The 22236-nt window shown below is 40.8% G+C and overlaps 1 protein-coding gene across 2 annotated transcripts in view; it reads right to left on the bottom strand.

The window, feature by feature from the left end:
• The window catches only part of Pcsk5 (proprotein convertase subtilisin/kexin type 5), a 409270-nt gene that overhangs the window by 303513 nt on the left and 83521 nt on the right, over positions 1 to 22236 (bottom strand). For both annotated transcript variants that reach the window (XM_057777813.1, XM_057777814.1), the window contains exon 3: positions 13874 to 13987. In XM_057777813.1, the coding sequence (XP_057633796.1) occupies positions 13874 to 13987 (114 nt within the window). The remainder of the gene's footprint in view (positions 1 to 13873; positions 13988 to 22236) is intronic.

Genomic DNA, 22236 nt, shown 5'->3' with positions numbered 1-22236 from the left:
TTGTTTCTTTCCTTCATTTTCCATCCTGCTACACATTAAATTAATGCCTTTATTGAACGGTCTGCAGTACCTCTTGGTTTTAGTCCTGGGAGTACAGAACGAGCTCAATGCTCATTAGAGTGCACGCCCAGTTCAAATGATTTGTTCACTGCAATTCCCTTTCACTCTCTAGAACGAACGGGCCTGATCATTAAAGATCTCTTTAATCTTTCATTTTCTTAGACTAAACTCTCCAAATGGCAATGCTTCTGGTCCTGTTTTACTTCGTCCTTCAATTTAAAAATGAATGGCAAGTTTACCATACTCTTCTAAAGTAGCACATTGGAGAACATGATTATAGTCTATTGTGCACAGACCTTGTAGAATTAATTTCATTCCTTCAAAACAGAATGTATACTTCCAGGGTATCAGGTTACTGGAACAGATGGTTTATCTGCCCTCAATCTACTGCCAGAGCACATTGGAGCAATGCCAGTCTTTGTAATGCTTTCTGGCCTCCAATGACAGCACAGAGATCATTAAAATATGGTGGTGCACTTGAGACTCATGGAGAGGGTGACACGGGGTTTTTAAACAACACAGAATGACGTCACTGAGGAAATACCTTGGTTTCATAAAAGCCACGTTAAAATGTTTTCAGGGAAGACCGAGTCAATGGTGGAGTACTTGCCTAGCCTGTGTGAGGTCCTGGGTTCCATTCCTTGTCCCCCAAAAAGAAACAAAAATGTTTTCTGAGAGGACTGTCTTTCCTCCTGTTGGGTATCAGTGCCCAACATCAATATGATAGTCGTTGTTTCTTCTTATAGTATTTTACTTTGTCATGTTTGATTGTTGTCTCTTAGAAGTTTGTTCTTTTCTAATGAGAGACAGAAAGGGAGGGGAGGGGAGAGGAGAGGAGGGAAGAAGGTACTGGGAGGAACGGAGGGAGAGGGAATTATAATCAGGATACATTGTATGAGAAAAGAATGTATTTTCAAAAAAGTAAAATAAATTGCAGTAATCATGGTATTTATGATGGCATTGTTATACTGAGCTAGTGTTGTACATACAGGCAAGGTAAGCCTGAGAACCAAATTTTCAGAATGAAAAAAGAAGTTGTAGATATAAAATTGATGAAAATAAAATTCAAAACAATCTATAATTGATTTCAAATAGAAAATATCTATATGGTGTATGGTATATTTTATGTTTACTGAAAAGTCCTAAAGACTAACCCAACAATAACCATCTCTGTACATTTTTGTAGTCTCTACAAACTGATTAAAAACAAAAAAGAAACAAGAGTCCTTGAAGAAAATGTTTTATTCCAGGCTGGCAGGAACTACAAAATAGAAGCAGAAAACAGCTTATATCATATCAAAATTAAAATAAACAAAATATAAATTAAAATCAAGACAAAAGAGAGTTAAAATACAGGATTCATAGGAATAGGACCTGGAAGCCAACTGAATGGGTTCTTACTAGGCAGAGATAGGCAATTTACAACTTTAATGAAATAATTGAAATATCCCTAATCTCATGAATTAGTTTAAAAAAATGAGGGGGGTCATAAGTAGCCTTTAGGGAAGGCTAACGAAGTGCCTAACGAATATAACAAAAACGTACAGCAGTGTCCTTGCCTTTTCTATATGCTGTGCCCAGTAATTGATGGTCAGTTCCTCCTGTAACTGAAGAAGTAGCAGAAAGAGCACACTTCAACCACTTTGGAAAGCAGTGTGGCGGTTTCTCAGGAAAGTCGGGATCAACCTACCCCTGGACCCAGCAATACCACTCTTGGGAATATACCCAAGAGATGCCCTATCATACAACAAAAGTATATGCTCAACTATGTTCATAGCAGCATTGTTTGTAATAGCCAGAACCTGGAAACAACCTAGATGCCCTTCAATGGAAGAATGGATGAAGAAAGTATGGAATATATACATATTAGAGTACTACTCAGCAGTAAAAAACAATGACTTCTTGAATTTTGCATACAAATGGACGGAAATTGAAAACACTATCCTGAGTGAGTTAAGCCAGACCCAAAAAGAGGAACATGGGATGTACTCACTCATATTTGGTTTCTAGCCATAAATAAAGGACATTGAGACTATAATTCGTGATCCTAGAGAAGCTAAATAAGAAGGTGAATCCAAAGAAAAACATATAAGCATCCTCCTGAATATTAACCTTCATCAGGCGATGAAAGAAGACAGAGACAGAGACCCACATTGGAGCACCGGACTGAAGTCTCACGATCCAAAGGAGGAGCAGAAGGAGAGAGAGCACGAGCAAGGAACTCAGGACCGCGAGGGGTGCACCCACACACTGAGACAATGGGGATGTTCTATCAGGAACTCACCAAGGCCAGCTGGCCTGGGTCTGAAAAAGCATGGGACAAAACCAGACTCGCTGAACATAGCGGACAATGAGGACTACTGAGAACTCATGAACAATGGCAATGGGTTTTTGATCCTATTGCACGTACTGGCTTTGTGGGAGCCCAGGTAGTTTGGATGCTCACCTTACTAGACCTGGATGGAGGTGGGTGGTCCTTGGACCTCCCACAGGGCAGGGAACCCTGATTGCTCTTTGGGCTGACAAGGGAGGAAGACTTGATTGGGGGAGGGGGAGGGAATTGGGAGGCGGTGGGGTGGCAGGGAAGAGGCAGAAATCTTTAATAAATAAATAAATAAATAAATAAATAAATAAGAAAAAAAAAAAGAAAGAGCACACTTGGTAAACCTTGATGCATGAGCAGGGCATCCAGGCACTGGCAACTCCTGTGTGACAGACAGACATGCACTTCCACATAAAGTGTACACTGTTAGGCTAAAGTCTTCTCCCACCTTCTCAACAGGAAAAATGAACTTGAATTTGGGGGCCTTTTGCCCCTATGACTTACTAGAATGTTGATGTAAACTAAACACAAGAAACAATCCCCCAAAGTGCAAATAATCAAAATGCATCTCGCAAAACTTTAAATAACCTAAATTACTCAAGCTTTCAAAGGAGAGAAAACAGAGAAGAATGCAGGAGATTGAAAGGTAACCATAACATCTGAGCTATTGTGAGCCTGGGTCAAATCAGAAGGAAAGAGTAGGCAACGGGAGAAATCTGGAATCCCTGCATTTGAATGTAAAAAGAGATAACCATAAACTTTTATGTGAAAATGGTACTGTGGTTTTATTTTGAAAAGCAATGTTTCTTATAGAAATATATCCAAGGATATTTAGTGATAAAATGAAGAACGATATTGGCTTTAAGACGATTCGAGTTAAGGGGGCAATAAATGAAAGAATGGCCTTGAGTTGATATTATCAAAGTTGGTAAGAGGACCACTGGTACTCATTATATTTTTCTTTTTTCTTTTGCATTTAATTTTCTAAAAAAAACATTCTATCATGTTTCTAGTATAAGCATGTGAAATAGGAATCAGATGTGAGTCTCTACACCAGAATTCAAACCAAGTGGCCTAACTTTCTGATAAAGCTCAAGGATGTGCTTTTGAACGAAATACCTTAGTACAGAAAGAGCCTTATGTACATTACATTTTCTTACAGTACATTTCTAGTTGGGGAAACTGTACAAGGTGGGGACTGAGCACACACTCAGAGCCTGAAATAGGTTTCAGGATCACACTGATTTGATATATTTTAACTTCTTCAGTATCTTCTTAAAAGCCTGATCTGTTTTTTGTTTTTGTTTTTGTTTTTGTTTTTTTAAGAAAGCACTAACTGTGAAAAGCAAATGACAGTTGCAGGGTGCTTGTGGGAGATGCAGAGCAGAGGCTCAGAGAAAAGGGGGAAGGGGCTACAGAAACACTGGGTCTGACAGCCAAGGTCTACGATTCTAGCTCTAAGGAAAGCTAATGCGAGGAGCTCACAAAATCAAGGTCTGCCTGGGACACTGACTGAGCAAGACCATCCTGTACAACTCTGTGAGCCCCTGTCACAAACTGAGAAAGGAAAAGAAGAATGTCTATGCAGTTCAGTGCATGGGCAATGCCTCAGTGTCAATCCCCAGGCGTACAGAAGAAAACAAAGCATCATTCCAATGAATGAGAACCAGCTAAAAAGAATTTTATGCTAAACTTCCTACTGCTGAGAGTCTAGCTGAAGCTCTTTCAGCTCACTGGCAGATAAGAATGATTTCTCAGTCACTAGTAACAGATTCAAACATCAAGTTTTCAAGACATCAATTAAACTACGTTTCCAGAGTTATGCAAGATCATTAAGAGCACAATTCTATTATTCGGATATCACACTTTTTCCTGAGCTTCACGCAGGCTGGTTTTATATGCTTGGGTGAGAATGTCTATAATTTTTTGTAAGGATCAAATTCAAATCACTAGGAAACCAAGAGACTATGAATAAAACAAAAGCCAAGTATCTTGAGTAATATTTGAAAATTTTCCATTAACGTGGCACCAAATATTAGAATAGTCACCATCTAGACTAATTGATCATTGCGTTAGCATAAAAGAAAAAATAGATATTTCATGAGACTCCTTTTTCGAATCAAGGAAAGAAAAACAAGTGAGTGCATTTTCCATCCTGCCAGCCTCATCTGCCATGAAACACGGCACCTCTGTGCTCCAAACCCAATTATGATTCTAATCCATGCTATTAAGTAATCAAGTCCTAATCCCAGAGCTAGCGGCTCCCTTCTACTTGTCTCACTCTAGCCTGACTTTCTGTGCTGTACAGACATTCCCTCAGCTTGTGCCTCTTCCATATCGACTATCCATCCTTAAAGGAGAATCCCATCCAGGCAGGGGTTGCCCACCAAGTATTTCTTACATTGGACAAACTGATAAGTCAGACTGACATGGAGGTAATTATTGCTTTCTCTTCCTCCGAGCAAAGGTTCCCCCTCACTTTGAGTGTTCTCATCACTGGATTTCTCTCCCTCCATTAATGTCCTGGCCAAGTTCCCTGTCAGCAATATCAAGAGAAAAGCATTCCAGATGTCTCTGTCTCATAGATTTTTAGAATTTGAATTTTCACAGAAAATGGAACATGGAACATTTGAAACCACTTTATTTTAGAAGTAGTCAAAATTGGTTCTATGAACATGGATATGTTGAAACCTGGGCGACTGATTCTCCCTCCACTGTGTCTCAATGATATTTATTGAGCCAACATCATGAGCTCCTAGCAGAGACAGGTTACAGGAAGCCCCAGACTGTCTTGATCACTACAACTGATCCCAAGCCCAGGTGAAACCAAATTGAGAAATGAGGAAATCAGAGAAGCTGTTTGATAAAAGGACTTTAATCCACACATCCAAGAGACAACACAGATTAAGTGAGCTCAAGGGTCAATCTTATCTGCTCTTCAACAAAAATTAGTTATTAATTAAAGAGAAGTCTGGAAAAACTTGATTTCAAATGACCTTTTTCTCTCTTAACAGACCTGTTGCTCACCATGGCAGAGTTGTCTCAGGCATGGGCCAGCCATATAGTTTTCACTCTTGAAGGTAAAGCTGACAAGACAAATTGCTAGTACAAAATAAATTATGTTTCTCAAATATTCACAGAAGACCGTGGTGATTTACACTAGCAGAGAAATGGATGTTACCAGAGTGCTTTTCTTCTTTAGGTGGGTGTCTTCGTCGTTGGCTCCTTAGAAAGCACTTTCACTGGCTGTCTATATGTCTACTTATCATTCTTAATAAATTTCCTGTAAGCACACTCACATGCGGGACAATGAAATCCACACTAACATAATCATCTCAAGGTAATGGACAACCATCAGTTAGGGCTTGGTTGTGTACCCTCAATAGACTAGCTTTCACATATTAGGCAAAGATTAAACTTATACAAACCCATTTCCACAAACATCCCCTTAGGGCAATGTGGCCATCTTGTTTACTGTTTCCTCCTTGGACTGAAGAAATCTCAAGTGCTTAGAAAAAAATATTTCCCAAATGTTAACAGAAAGGAAAGAAAGAAAGAAGAACGAATGGATGAGCGGACAAATGAGTAGGACTCAATGAGTACCATGTCAAATGGGATTTCTGACTCAGGGGAGCACATGCGGACACGACCTGAGATTTGGTTTTAATTGTCACACAGAAATGTGAAATAAAAGAAAGTGATTAAATGAGGAGATGTTTACTTCAGTTTGCTGGTTCATAGTTTCAATGATCAATCTGACTACGACAGAGAACAAAGAAAATGGAGCTTAGGAGGCAGATTTACAGCTGCTGCAAGATTTGAATTGGGAGCCAGCAGAGGTTTAGATTAAAGTAGAAAGGGTGGGGAAGGAGAACTGATACTGACTGGAAATGCAGAATGGCTTTGCCTAGCTGACGTGTCTTAAGAGCGGAATCAAGGACGACACAGAGGCTTCTATCAAACTTACAAGGAATAGATAGGTACATGAGGAATCCAGAGGGTAACGTCATGCAATGGGTTTAGGGGAAAACGGTGTTTAACACAGCAGTCACGAGACTGGGATTCTTAAATGGTGACCCACAAGGTTGGCCATTGGCTGGCATCTGGGACCTTGGATACTGGGCGCGTTCTCATTATAGCCTGATAAGAATGGCTCACAGGACTTAAAGCCTTTGGGTACCGGGCGTGTCAGAACACCTGCTTTCTTTCTGAGTTCTAGGACTTTGGAACACACAAAGCACAGGGGCCTCAGTGACTCACCCGCCCCCACCAACAAGGTGAGGCTCTGAGATACCACATCCCAGATGTTACCGCATTCAGTGCTGGGAGGGAGAAACTGCTTTCCTGGCACTTCCCTAAGAGCCTGGCTTCTTCTGGACTTTGTCCCATGGGACTCTTCCATCTGCTGATGTTGCCTGGTATGCTTTCCTTGACATTAACCATAGCTGTGGGTGTGACTATGCAATGAGTCATATGAGCCCTCCCAGTGACTCACTGAACTGGGTGGTCTTGGGGACCGCCTATGAAGTTTTAATAATATTATGATAATATGGAATACAGTAGTTGAAGTTCATGGGTTAGCTCTTGGCTGCAGATCTGAGCCTATTAACGTTGGGTATTCTCCCTGGACCCAATGTCTAGTACATCTTGACATGGAGAACTGGAAGAAATTCAATCAGGTACAGACTTAAGAAATGATCAATAGAAGGTATAGTTTTTTCCAGATATCCTAATGTTAAGAGTGTAAGATGCTTTGGGAGGGTCTAGGATCAGTTAGTAGCACATATCAGGTCTCAAGTCAGTGGTTCCACCAGCACGCCAGTCCCTGCGGAGCAGGAGGGTGTCCTTCTCGGATGACTCTTGCTTGCCTCAGAATGTGCCGCATGCTTGCAGATTCCCACCATGTTGCATTTTCAATTAAAACAGCAATATGAGGCAGCTTAAAAGGATGATTTCCAAGCTGCTGGGACAATAATGCCACAAACTCCACCAGATTTTATTAGAGTCAAATGACAGTATAAACCAATAGGGAAGTGTGTGCCAACTACAGAAACAGCAATGCCTCAAACTCACGGAGAACTGAACACCATCCATTTGGCTGAGAAAGGACCATGTGGCTTAAAATCATTTTTTGCAATTACTATGCTAGCTGGTTCATCGTTTTTTGGCAGATATGCACCCCACACAACTGAACTCAGCTAATTTTCACTCTGCTGATCGGCAAATATGATTCCGAAAAACCACCCAGGGAGCTTTCATGAAATCTAAAGCAGTGCATCAATAACATGAGCCCATTTGTTATTATCTATCGGTCTTGGAACCATGCGCATATATACCAAATAGGCTACCCATCCATCACAGGAAGTTTTCAATGCAGACTCTAGAATGCTGGTCCCAACTGCCAGTGTCAGAGCCAAAAAGCAAAACCATCAGGTATCTCTCTCTCTCTCTCTCGCTCGCTCGCTCTCGCTCTCGCTCTCTCTCTCTCCAAGTTTTACTTTTAATTAACACATCAAAACTGTAAAATACAAGGAGAACCACATGGTTCTCAACATGTCTTCCTGTGGGCAGAAACACTCCACATCCTCCTTTCTAGTCTTTTGGAGCATCCAATGTATCATTGCTGTTTTCTGCCTCGAAATGCAAAGCTGCCTTCTACCTAACTATAACCTAAGGTCCATTGATCAAACCTGTAACATCCTTGCTACAGCCAGGGTTTTCTGCCGTAGAATGCAGAGCTTCCTTCTACCTAACTATAACCTAGGATCCATGGATCCCTCCCTTCCTTTATTCTTTACTTCTTACAATAGAGCTTGCCTGTCTTGGGTAGAAAAAAAAAAGTGTTTTAAAAGCTATTTACTATGGGCTTCTCCAAAAATTATTATTAGTCCCTAATTATTAGACAAGCATTATCATGTAATTCTTTGTCAATTTCCTCGAGTAATGAATATTTAAATGTATGCTTCCATCCAAGTCTCATTTCTAAGCTGGATTCCTCCTATTCACCAACAGCCCAACTGCTGCATTCCAGTAGGAATATATCTTTGATGGCGATTTCGAAATCCTCCCACAAAGAGAAATATCTCACTAAAGGGTAACTCCCACAATGCATTAAATCCATCATGAATGATGACCCTGAAGGGATGTTAATTAGGATCGGGAACTTCAGCTAGATCCTTCAAGCTTGTGTATATAGGAAACTTCATCCAATATTGAACTCCCTGATCTATGTAAATAGCATTCTCGGAACCTTAATAAAGAGTTCTCCGTAATCTTACAGTCTTCAGAGTCAAATTAAACTTTCCTTAACAGTGTTAAAATGGGCCACTGCATCAGTTGGGTAAGTTAAAACCAATTCTACTACACTGGGCCAAATCTTTGTAGCCTTTCTACCCAGTAAGTTTCACTTTTGGAGCATCGTAAGAGGATAGCTAAGCCAGGGGTATTTTCAAGTCAGTTCAATTTCAGGTTAAATGAAAATATCTTTTCATATTAACCTTTCCAGCTTCTCAGATAGAAAATGCTGTCAGAAGAGAAGAGACCAAGGCAAATGAAAACTGACTAGGTGTGCTTTAAAATGACCCAGAAGTTTAAGTTTTCTTCGTCCATCTGATGACTGGGAGATGAAACAAGGTATGCTCTTAGAACCTTGTGTTCAAGATAAGGCTGAGAAGGGAGATTTTCAAAGGGATTCCTGCACAATAGCATCGCATCGGTAAGGACCTTTAAGGAATGCAAAGTCCCAGACTGTGCTGTGGGAGAAAGTAGGAGAGGCTGGGCAGTCATCAGCTTTCAACCCTCCAGGTGACTGTGCTGCCTGCCGGTTTATGAACCACAGCTGCAGAGAGAAGCTGGCCCCCCCCTAGGTCTGCAGGTGCAGAGATGGGTTTAAACACCGGGCTCTACCTCTGCTCAGTAGGTGACCTTCGGCAACTTTTGTTAGGCTTTAATGTCCTCATCCATAAATCAGTGGCAATGACAATAATGCCTAACTCACTGGAACACTGGCGATAATCTGCGACATAAGAAAGTTAGCAAGAGTCTTGGCATAACATGGGGAACTCATTAAATGCGGGCAATTATTCTCTCTGCTACAGAGTGATAGCAGGTTTGCTCAGTCATTTATGCAACTACTATACTCAGCATTTGCCAAAAATGTGCATCAGAACCACCCCACTGCCTGAGGTCCACTGCGTACAAAAACACAAAGCATCACTGCCTGCTGATGATGGGGCCAAGGTTTTCAAAGAAGACTCAATCTGCAAACACAACTACAGAGACTGAGGACTAGGGGCCGCACACGTGATTCTGACCCTGCGGAAGCTTCAGCAGAGTAGCCGCTTCCCCAGCAAGCTATGGTATGTTCTTATCTCACTCTTTTCTGTCTTACCAATCTTAGGAGGCACAGATCCTGTGTTTCTAAACAGCCAGCCTATATCACATGTCGGACAGAAGAAAGGCAGAAGCTGATGCACCAGGACATGAGTTGTTCTTCCTGCACTGATCTTCTGAGTCCTATGTGTGAACCTGAGAGGTTTGCTGGGTGGAGGAGGAACTTCCCAACCATCGCGTCCAGCATAGACTCTAAATTCATGGTTCTGGATACCAGGAGCCACGCCTCAGGGCAAGACAGAATGATTCTGCACACCATTTTTTAAGGCAGGGAAGGACTAGGGCCAAGCTTTTAAATAAATTCAAGGAACATTCAGGCACTCCTTGCCTTTAATCTCCACTCTCCTATGACCAATATGGAGTGCCTAGAATAGGCCCAGGCTGATGAACTGGAGGCAGGAGTCTATGGAGAGTCACTAAGTAGACAGCTGACACTATAGTATGGACTACATGGACCAGAGCTGGGAGAAGGGAAGGAAGAGATGAACAGGTGCTTTAGCTATGCCTCTAACAGGACGAGGAAGAATGCTCACGGTCATAGGCTCTCACTTTCTTAATGATTTATTAAATGAATAAATAAAAAGTTGATGGCAGGGGAACAGACATTAGCAAAATATAATGACACTTATGTTTGAATCAATTATCTATGCAAAGTTAACTTTTCGATTGAGAAGTCAAAGAACAATTAACTATGATATAATCTGGGTATTGGGCACTGAGCAATGCTTCTTGTGCAAGCTTTTGCTCAACTTTGCTGGCCATCTCTGGAGACACAGAATGAGTCGTGCCTCCTCTGCTGTGCACACCTGTGTGGTAGTGTGCTTCAGTGGAGAGTCATGACTGACTCTTATCACTAACAAGAAATTAAAGAGATAACTCTCTCTGGGTTCTAACGTTAGATGTGAAATCATGTTTCCCAGATGACTACTTGATCACATGTCTGCAGGAAGACAGACAATGTCAAGTGACAGTTTTTTGGTGAGGTCACTCTGGAGAGGAGCCAATTGCTACCAGCAAATGAATAAATACTTAGAGAGCAGAACCTTCCACTCTTGTGGAATCTTCGAGTCTTCTAACTGAAAACCCGGTTATTGTAGAACAGTGGATAGCCACTACCATTCAGATTTCTGAGCCTCAGAACCAATAAGATAATAGTTGCTGTGAGAACTCAGCTCTGGGGTATCCTGTCATGCAGCAACAGAAGAGTCACACGAATGAGCAAAACACTCTCACACCATAGTAGAAAAGAGTCTGGAATTTAATCATGGAGATAGTAAGGGAAGTCATGAGGCTTTGAATACAGTTTTGCAAATTTAAGCGTCCTGGCTCTCATTTGGTTAGAGTATGCCTGAAAGATACTCACAGGTCTGCAGTCTGTTTCCTGTTCTTTTCCTTAAGAGAAAAATAATAACTTAATAGGAATCTCTGAAATATTCTGATACTATGTTTACTCGGAATGGCATCCATGACCCTGTCTTGTTTCTTCAGTCACGACTCTGAACGTATTTGAAATTCTTAACGGGCAAGGTCAGCATCTCTCTGGGTATCTGTCAGTAGCACAAAGGTAGGGGTCGAATTCTGTGCTCCTTGGAAGGCTGGGCATTGGCTTGCCCTGTGGCATCTCAGCTCTACTAGGGTGAGTGAGCTTAGGCATGTGCCTCAGATTCCTCATACTTACAACATGCTAATACATACATTCGTTTACACAAACTCAGAAAACTACCCAGACAGCACTCAGAACATTGTTTTCAGCACACTGAGTATTTAAAGTACTTAGTGCATTGAGTTTTTCTCTCAACCTTTCTTGTGCCAGGCTGATAAAATTCAGTGGGAAAATGGGGGCTCTTTGGGAGGCAGGCATGGCAGCCTTCAGTCAGCAAGCAGACCATGGTCAAAATGGAGGCCATAGGCCAGCAAGATCGCAGGTAATGAGCTTGTTACCAAGCCTGATAGCCCAACCCATGTTGGATCCTCAGACCCTACATGATGGAAGAAAACAAACTGACTTTGTGTCGTCTGACTTTCACATGTGTGTACACACACACACACTGAATAAATAAATGTAAAAAATTAAAAGTATCGACAACAGCAAAATACTTAGGAGGTTCGTGGTGCTAGAGCAGTAACCCCCATTTTTCCTGGTGTCCTTTCTGTTTCACTAGTACAGTGAGAGGAATAGGGACGTGTGGTATCCTACCCTTCTCCAGCACGACATGCAGGCAGCAGTGACTCTTTCCTGAGAGAACAAACGTGGAACAAGGCAAGGACAGTCTCCCGCACCTGCTTTTATAAATGCCCACAGAAAGGCACTTTTGCTTTCCATACCATTTCTAAATTTCATTTAGAAATGGCAATTTTGTAATTTTGTCTGTGCACACAAAGCCCCATAGCGCCTGCTAACACTAACTCTAGTGCCCTCTTCTGTGGTTCATCCCTTCTCTGTCTCAGAGCCAGCAAGCTGTCCTGTGTTATCGTCCCCTCAGATGACGCTACTGGATGATTTCCTGCTTCCCAATACCTTTGACGTTCACATCAGGGCTCCTTTCTTTTCTCCTTAAATAGCAGAGCTCTCATGTAAAATTCTACTGGGAATCTAGCCATTTCTACAACCTCCCATCTCTACACACGTCTAGGAAAATAAAGAGATGGTAGGCACATCAGCCACATGCCTCCGCCTCCAAATAAGCATGGGTCTCCAGCAGGGCAACAGCCGAAGTTCTTGCAGGGATCTAAACCAAGACCCAAGCGCAGAACCCTCCCTTAGGTCACTCTCCTCATAACAGAGTGGATATGAGAGCTACACTGATGACCAGAATGCAATGGTGAAGGGCGCCACCAGTGTGGCGGCAATGGTGGTGAACGTGGTCATAGTAGGCTCATGCATTTGAACACTAGGTCCCAGTTGGCAGTGCTGTTTGGGGGAGATTATAGAACCTTTAGGAGGTACAGCCTTGTTGGAAGGAGTATGCCATTGGGAGTGGCCTTTGATAATTTAGTTCCATGCCACTTCCAGTTCACCTTCTGCTCCCTGTTTGAGATTGAGATATGGTCTCTCAGCTTTCTACTCCTGCTGCCCCGCCTGTTGCTTCCTGCCCTGCCCCTCTGCCACCATAGGTTTTCCCTCTGGAACATAAACCAAAATAAACTTTATTCCACGAGTCCCTTTTAGTCGGGGTGTCTTAACACAGCAACAAAGAAGGAACTGATGAGAGCGACTGGGGTGAAGGGACCCCCAAAACATGTGAGGGCAAGAACGTGACGCCAGAAGAAAACATGGGAAGAACTAGGGAAATCAGTCCTAGGTGCACCTCAGTGGTACAGTCCTGACCCACCGGGCAGCAAGAGCAAGGAGCTGTCCAGCCAGCTGGAATGGGAGGCCGAGTTCCAGGAAAATATGGGGAAGGGATGCAATTCTGTAGATGTGTCTTTTCATCAGCTGGAGACATGCGGAGAATTTGAGACAGGGATTATAAAAAGTAGTACAGTGGAAAACACCCTGGCAACACTTAGCAATAAAAATTTTCAAGAAAGGGCTTTCTGCAGCTCACAGAGCAAACTGGTGGCATAGGAATTCATGATGAAGGGTGAATTATGTCTTCTGAGCCATGTTTCAGTCACCACGAAGCAAAACTCTCAAGACTAGAGAGGTGCATTTCCAAAGGAGCCAGGCTAAAGCAGACCAGCACCACACTCTGTAGGTTCGATGAGTTTCCCTTATTGACATCCTTACACTGGCTTTCCTGAACTGGCCAAACACTTCCTGATACACAACAGTGGCATGTCAGGGGACGCCTGCCAGGTAAGTAATTTCAATGATGTGCAAGTTTTAGTGTGCATCCTGAGCTATATCCTATCAGAGCACAGCAAGCGTTTATCAGAGGTGAACACGATTGCAAAGAGGTCTCAGTGTGTCTACACCTGAGCAGTTTTCTGTCCCGGCACCAGACTGTCTTAGAAAGAACGGCAGTTGAGCTCTCTCTTCAGCAGTGAGCCTTCATGGGGGACCAGGTCCCAGGTCACTGTGTCTGGGCCTCCCAGGACCGACAGATTTTCTTCACACACCACAAACGTGGACAACATAACCATAGATGGACTCACCATGTACCACATGCTTGGCCACTTGGGATCATTGAAGTAGGTGGACTGAGCGCGGCTGAGGTCGTAATCCCTCTTGGTCCGTTTTTTCACCACTTGCTGTTGGATCCACTCCACCTTCCAAGAGAGACATCTGGTGAGTGCTCCTTCTCTGTCGGAGCTCCATAACATAAACGACAGTCTAACGCATTTCCCATTTTCTGTCAATGTTGTGTAAGTCAGACTTTATTGTGACAATTAAAATCTCTGCGTCCATGTGATTTTCTAGAAAGCCAGCTCTCTCTTGTTTCAATAGAGGCAGACATTGTAGTGTTTTATAGACCAATAATTCATCTCAATGCCAAGCTAGTTGTTAAGCTTTTTATGAAAATATGCCACTGATAATTTGTTCTAAGGTGACAGTGATCATTTTTAGGGTATATTTTCATTCATAGTAAGAGGCGGAAAGTTTTTCCTACAGAGGTTCAATACTAAATATTTCAGGCTTTGTGGATTCATTCTGCTCTGGTAGTAGTATAGCTGAAGCATACCGGAAGTGGTTCAGTGGTGCAGAAATAAACTGTCATAAACAAAACCAGCTGGATTTGACTCATATGCCCCCTTCCTCCTATGCAACATACTCTTAAATGTTTTGGCATCACTTTTTTTTTTTTTTTTTGTCTTTTTGAGCTGGCATCTCACTATGGGGCTCTAGATGCCCTGAAATTTGTCAGGGGCAGCTTTGAAGTTGGAACAATCCTGCTCTGTCTTCTAAATCCTAGAACTGCAGGTGTACACTGCTGACCTGGCTAGGGTCACACAGTTTTATAAAAACATAGCATGGGAGAGCACTACTAGGTGAATCAAAAAATGTATGTCCTACTCTTATCTGTGGAACAGACTAAAGAGTCAGGCTCTTGAGGTATGCACACCCTGCCAACTCTAAACTGCAAAACCACAACATTCCAGAAAAGCCTTAGCATTAACCATGACCTTTACTTCAACCTTGAGTTTAGCACAGCATCCGCAATCTCGTGACATATAAAATATAAGATATTTTTAAAAAACAGGTTGTTATTATGGCAAAGAAGGAAAAAAATGAACATCTGAAATGCAGGATTAGCCTTGACGCAATTCTTCAAATTCCCATGAAATGTTCCTTTGTTTGACATCTAACTTTGTCACAATATTTTGAAATCTCCTATCTAGCCATCTATCTTTATTTCCACAAAGTAAAAACTGGGAGCAGGAACATCATGCAGCTTCCTGTTATAATCTCTTATCTGCCCACACAAAGATCCAAAATCCCTCTTGCCTACTGAGTTGAGGAGGACAAAGGCACCCTTCTCAATCAAAGTGGAGAAGCCAGAATGGACATGTGTGCAGATTATCTTCTCCATGAAATATTCCCCTTCTCGATTCCAAATAATCTTTTTAAGGAACAAATCCCATTATGTTATTCGCTCAATAAATATTAAGTGGCAGACACCATTCTGGGAATATGGAGATGAGTGAGAATGATGTTGAGCTTTGAGAGAATTTTTTTTTGGGTCAGAGAAATTTAGCAAGTATTTCATTATTCTTAGATTCATAAAAATATAATTATCTCTACACATGATGCCCAGCAAGTGAAGATTTAGGACGAGTTTGACAATGCAATTTATATTGTCAAACCTAATTTTAAATTACTACTTATTTATCTCATTACTACCAGGTTAAGTGGGTTTATATATATCTATACACTAGGCCAAGGAAGGCTTCAGATCTGTTTAAGCAAAACTCTGATGGAGGAAGGTCATTGGTTAAATAATAAAGAAACTGCCTAGGTCCATTGGATAGGCCAACCCTTAGGTGGGTGGAGTAAACAGAACAGAATGTTGGGAGAAAGAAGCCAAGTCAGGAGTCACCATGATTCTCCCATTCCAGACAGACGCAGGTTAAGATCTTTCCTGGTAAGCCAGTTCATGGTGTTACACAAAATATTAAAAATGGGTTAGATCAATATGTAAAAGCTAGCCAATAAGAGGCTGAAACTAATGGGCCAGACAGCGATCAAAAGAATACAGTTTTCGTGTAATTATTTTGGGGCATAAGCTAGCCATGTGGGCGGCTGGGTGCCGGGGACGCAGCCCCGCCGCTCTTATTACAACAGAGTGGCGCCCATGTTCCCAAATATGGTTTATAAATGTTCTTTTACATTTAAAGGGGGATATGATATAGATATAAATAATTTGCATTGGTATGGATTATAAAGTCAATTTTGTTATGTGTATATGTATTTCTGATATTGATTAAGGTATTGTGATTATGTAGTTCATTTAAAAATGTAATGTAAAATAGAAAATATAGGTTGTTAATGGATAATCATCAATAATAGTCAAGCTTGTAGTCATGTTAGTTAGATTTTCTAGATATATAGAGATATATTTCAATTAGATAGGCATTCTTCATATCTTTCAAAGACTACAGAACATGGCATTTAATGTTTTAATAACTTAGGGCTTTTCATGATAATGAGACACGTCTGCTCCTGGCAGCACCAATCTACTTCAAGAGGAAGATGGGCATTAAAGAGGCTCCTTATGGAGTTTGATAGCCATTTGGGCAAGAAACTACTCTTGCCTGGACTGTTGCATAAACTGGACACAGAGAACCTACAGAAAAAGGACTGCTAAACTTGCCTAAAGGTGAGATGGATTTTCGGGGTTCCTGACTCATGAAAGAGTCTGCAAGACATTCTGCAGGACACAACAAAAAGTGACTAAACTGTCTTTGGAATTTCCTGCTTGATGAAAATGTCTGCTGGATACTATGGGCCTGAAGGCTGAAGATGGATGCCCCAACAGTACAAAAGAAGTTTGGGTGACTGTCCAGGCAGCGAGATGTCTCTGTCATTTCTAAAGTTTAAAGTTTCTTATTTCTTGTTTACTTAGGTAATATTATATCCTTCTGGAGTCTTTGATGGAGTTAAAGAATGGTTAGTTATAGTTATAGTTTTCCTTACTTATGATAAAAGATAAAATAGATATAAATATTGTAACTGTAATTCTTGCTTGATAACTGTTTTGCTATATGTAATCTTACTATGTTAAAATGAAAGCCTTTCTTTTTTGTTTAAACAGAAAAAGGGGAAATGATGGAGGAAGGTCATTGGTTAAATAATAAAGAAACTGCCTAGGTCCATTGGATAGGCCAACCCTTAGGTGGGTGGAGTAAACAGAACAGAATGTTGGGAGAAAGAAGCCAAGTCAGGAGTCACCATGATTCTCCCATTCCAGACAGACGCAGGTTAAGATCTTTCCTGGTAAGCCAGCTCATGGTGTTACACAAAATATTAAAAATGGGTTAGATCAATATGTAAAAGCTAGCCAATAAGAGGCTGAAACTAATGGGCCAGACAGCGATCAAAAGAATACAGTTTCCGTGTAATTATTTCGGGGCATAAGCTAGCCATGTGGGCGGCTGGGTGCCGGGGACGCAGCCCCGCCGCTCTTATTACAACAAAACTCCTTTAAAAAATGGAAGTTTCATCATTCCAATGCCGAGGTGTACGCAAATATCAGAGAGTATCATATAATCTGCTAGTCACTAAGACATTCCTAGAAATTAAAGGAGTCTTTACTGGGGTGGGGCACCATAGTACATGCATGGGTTTCCCTCTATGTGTCACAAGTAGGACAGATGGGTATGTGGGAGAGAGAAAACCAAATGGTAGCCATTTTCATAGATGAGCTATGGCACTGAAAGAGAATGAGATATCTTACTAAATAGCATCTCATCTGTAACTTTACCAGATAAAAGTGTTAGCTACGTGGCATACTTGCTAGACAGTGTCACAGCAGTTTGGCATCTGCCTCTGACTATAAGTCACTTTACCTGATCACAGGGCTGTGGTACTCAAAAAAGGCTCGTGTGTGTGCGTGTGTGTGTGTGTGTGTAGCATCAAATACCATGTAATTTGCCTTGGCACTTTATGGTATGAACTTAGAGAACAATAAAAGCACCCCTTAAATCAGAAGTTTTCTATGATTGAAAAGCTCACATTTATCATTTTAAACACATTTATCCATCCATCCATTCACCTATCCATATTTAAGTTCTTTAAGGAGAACTTAGAGTATTATATAAATGTTATGTCTTGCCAAGCTTACTACAAAGAGAAAACATGTTCATACAACTCTACCCAGCCCAGAAGAGAATGATATCCTTCCTCTTGACATGTTCCATTTCAGACATAATACAGAATTCAATAAGATCAGGATACCCCAACACTCACTCAACTCTCACCTCTCTCTGCAGGCTAAGTGGACACTGAACCTTCACTTCCCAGGATCTCCATCCTCACCTCCTACTTGCCAAGCAAACCACATTAATTGATGATTATGGGAAGTCTACCATATAAACTCAGTTAAACTTGTATCTCAATTTCAAATTTGCCAACTTATTTATCCTGATCATGAGGTAATTTATCACCAATACTCATGAGGTAATTTATCACCAACAGGATGTAAAAATATTTTATAAGGTGCAAATATACTAGAAGCCATTGGTTAAATGTAAATGGGAAACAAATCATAGTATCCCTTTTAAAATGTATCCCACAGTGAGGAAGGAACAAGTTCTTTGAGTAATAAAATACAATAGAGCTAATGATTAAAACAGGTACATCAATGAGTAAAACAGAAAATAAAGAAATTGACCTTAAATACATAATAAGATGGCATGAACTAAAGATGTTATGCTAAACCATGGGTGACAAAAAAGCTACTTAACAATGGTATTTGAACATCAACGAACAAATGAAGTTGAAACTTTATCTCAGATCAGGATATTTTTTAATGTTAAAATGTAAAATATTTTAAAATGTTAAGCACAGTAAAAAATATGGAGTTTAAAATAATTTACAGGGGAAGATACATATTACAAAATTTTAGAGTGATTCAGAAAAAAATTATAATTTTAACTATAAGAAAATAGTGTAAATTTGTCATGGCCAAAGTGTCAAAGGGGGAGGTGAAAGACAAAATAAAAGTTCACAGCTTCTACCATCAACCCAAGGAGGCTATCTCCTTAATATAATAGTGCTGTAGGATAATGCTTTCGTACAGTGTAAAGATTTGTCACTCGTACTGGTTTAATAAAACACTGATTGGCCAGTAGTCAGGCAGGAAGTATGGGTGGGGCAAACAGACTAAGCGAATTCTAGGAAGAGAAAAGGCAGGATGCAGTCATCAACCAGAACAGAAGAAGCAAGATGAGAATGCTGCATTGAGAAAAAGTACCAAGCCATGTGGCTAAATATAGACAAGAATTATGCGTTAATTTAAGCTGTAAGAGCTAGTTAATAGTAAACCTGCACTAACAGTCCAAACAGCTTACAAGTGATAGAAGCCTCTGTGTGTTTCTTTGGGAGTGAATGGCTGCAGGCCTGCATGTGTTGTCTGAGTTTTCTGTGCTGCCTGGTTTCCGCAGTTAAGTCCCAAAGAATTACACAGGCATCTACATTAGTTATAAACTGATTGGTCCATTAGCTCAGGTGTCATATTAATTCTTGTAACTTATATTATCCCATTATTCTTGTCTATGTTATTCTTGTCTATGTTAGCCACATGGCTTGGTACCTCATTCAGCAAGGCAGTCATATCTTTCTCCTTCTGTGGCTGGATCAGGACTGCTGATCAAGCTTTCCTCTTCCCAGAATTCTCCTGTTCTCATTGACCTGCCTTTACTTCCTGTCTGGTTGTACTGCCTATACTTCCTGCCTGGCTACTGGCCAATCAGAGATTATTTAAAATATAATTGACAGAATACAGACCATTGTCCCACACCATGCATGGGACAAAAACTTCCATCTACATACAAAAAGTTCCTATATTCAATAAGGTAACAGTTCCATAAGAAAATAGATAAAGGACAAAAGCCACACTATCCCTAGAAAGATAAACCAAGTTTTTTCAATACTCAGAGAAGCACTGAACTTCGCTGCTATTGCTTTGGTTTAAATATGATTGTGTTCCATATTTTCATCTCCCTAGTGACACCAGTGGGAGGAGGGAGCCTTTACCAGGAGGGTCTCATGAGAATTGACTGAGGTTACGCTCTCAGAAAAGATGGCTTCCACATGGGCTTCTGCTTTGTGATACCAGACGCTGCCCTTACCAGAGGCCAACCAAGCTGACAAACTTTGAGTCTCAGAAACTATTTTCTAAATAAATCCACTTTCCTTCAAATGTAGACTATGTCAAATAATTAATTACAATGACACAATGCCATATGATGACATAGGAAGACAAAGGCAACCTAAGACTGAAGTGGGACATCATTCCCAGTTACAATGTAAGGACTGATAAGATATTGTTAGAATAATGAAGGGTCATACTCACACAACACTTATACAATGCCATATTTTATACAGCTCTGTGGATGGTAACTAGGTAATATCTGTAGAAATGCCAGTGAGTAATTCTACTCCATATTTATATACATAAATATGCAAAGTTATGTACCAAACTGGCAAATTTAAACTGTAAATACAAGTAGAAAAGGGGAACTCTATACATAAAATAGCATATAAAATGGAGTTTATGAGTAGTTTGTTACATTTTTCATGAGCTACCTATATGGTCTCTGCGTAAAGTATAGGGAGATAAACACGCCTTCTGGTCCCATTTTTCCTTGTTCTTAAGTTCTAGCCACACATCCTTAATCTCTAGTTTGACAAGGAATAAAATTTTTGTTAAAAGCAACAAGAAGCTGAGGTTGATGTCCCATCCAGGAAGCAATCTTTAGTCATCCCATGAAGATGCAAAGGTTGCATTTAAAGAGATGGTGAGCAAACACAGTCTTACCTGCTAATGATTGGACTGATTGAAACAGTTTCCAGAAAGTAGAGAAAACTCCATGCTTTGTGCCTTTTGTTACCATTAACAAAATAGAAGGAAAGAGTATACATATCTGCCCCCTGCCTTCCCTTTTGTCTTCTCTGACTTTGAAACAAACTATATAAAGAATAAAGTGTGTGTGTGTGTGTGTGTGTGTATTGGGGGTGTACGTGCATCTGTTGGTGTGTGTGTATGTGTGCATGTGTGTGTGTGTATGTGTGTGTGTATGTGTGTGTGTGTGTTTCCTATGAAAATGAAAGCCCGAGGAGATATTTCAGTATGAACACAGAGCTCCCAAGCCCAAATATCTCAGGAAAGTTTCCTGAAACTCTGACCACAAAGTGGTAATTAGCCCAATACAGAGGTGCACGCCTTTAATCTCAGCACTCAAGATGCAGTGGCAGGTGGATCTCTGTAAGCCTGAGGCCAGTCTGGTCTATAAAGAGAGTTCCAGTCAAGACTACACAGTGAGGCCCTGCCTCCCTACCCCACCCTACCCTACCCTACCTTACCGTACCCTATCCTACCCTACCCACATCCACAATAAAAAGAAAAGAAAAGAAAAGAAAGAAAGGGAAAAGTAAATGAAGAAATCAGAATTACCAAGAAAAAGACAATTCAAGACATTTCATAAAAGAATGTATTCAAAATGGTAGGCCATTCTTTAATCATAGTTTTCTTTGGGTAAATTTTGAGTTATTAAATACTAAACTTAGGCTGTCATTCTTTCTAAAGAAAATAAAACAATTTGGTTTGCAATCCACCTGTTTCAGAGAGAAACATGTAGGCAAATAAAGTATTATGTTTTATTTGATGGAGAATTTTCACTCAATCTGATGGGAACAGGCATTTTGGATTCATTTAATAACTGTAAACACGAAAGATTTATGTAAAAATATACATCTGGTCAGGAATAATAGGATATTTTAGAGATCATTTAAAGGGAAGTTGTGAAATAAATATTGCATATAGGACTGGAGAGGCAAGAGCACTGACTGTTGCTCCAGAGGACCCAGGTTCAATTCCCAATACCCACATGGTATCTCATACACATCTGGCCTTAGGGGATCCAATGCCCTCATTTGGCCTCTGGGGCACCAGGCACTCATCTGGTACTCAAATAAACATGCAAGCAAAACATCCATATACACAAAAAATAAATAGATGTAATAATGCAATAGAGACAACACAGATCACACTTAAGAAGTTGACTCTACAATAAAACTGTAGATTTAGCTGACCTTTCCTGAGAGCCAAAGTTTTAAAAATGTATGATTTGTTTCAGTTTTGCTCCAATGGGTTTAATGGAAAAACTCATAGCATTGCTGTCAGGAATTCAGGCCATCCTTCCCCACTTGCAGCCTACTCCACTATTCCTTACACACCCCTCCATTCAGTTAGTTCCTTGTTTATTTCCTCCTTCCTCTTTTCTGCTTACGTAGGAAAGAGAAACACAAGTGGTTACACCAAACAGAAGCGGTGGAACGTATTCCCCCCTTTTCAAAG

This window comes from Chionomys nivalis, chromosome 8, assembly GCF_950005125.1.
Source record: "Chionomys nivalis chromosome 8, mChiNiv1.1, whole genome shotgun sequence".
Lineage (NCBI taxonomy): Eukaryota > Metazoa > Chordata > Mammalia > Rodentia > Cricetidae > Chionomys > Chionomys nivalis.
Note: the sequence above shows the minus strand (reverse complement) of the source record. Positions and strands in the feature narration are given on the sequence as shown.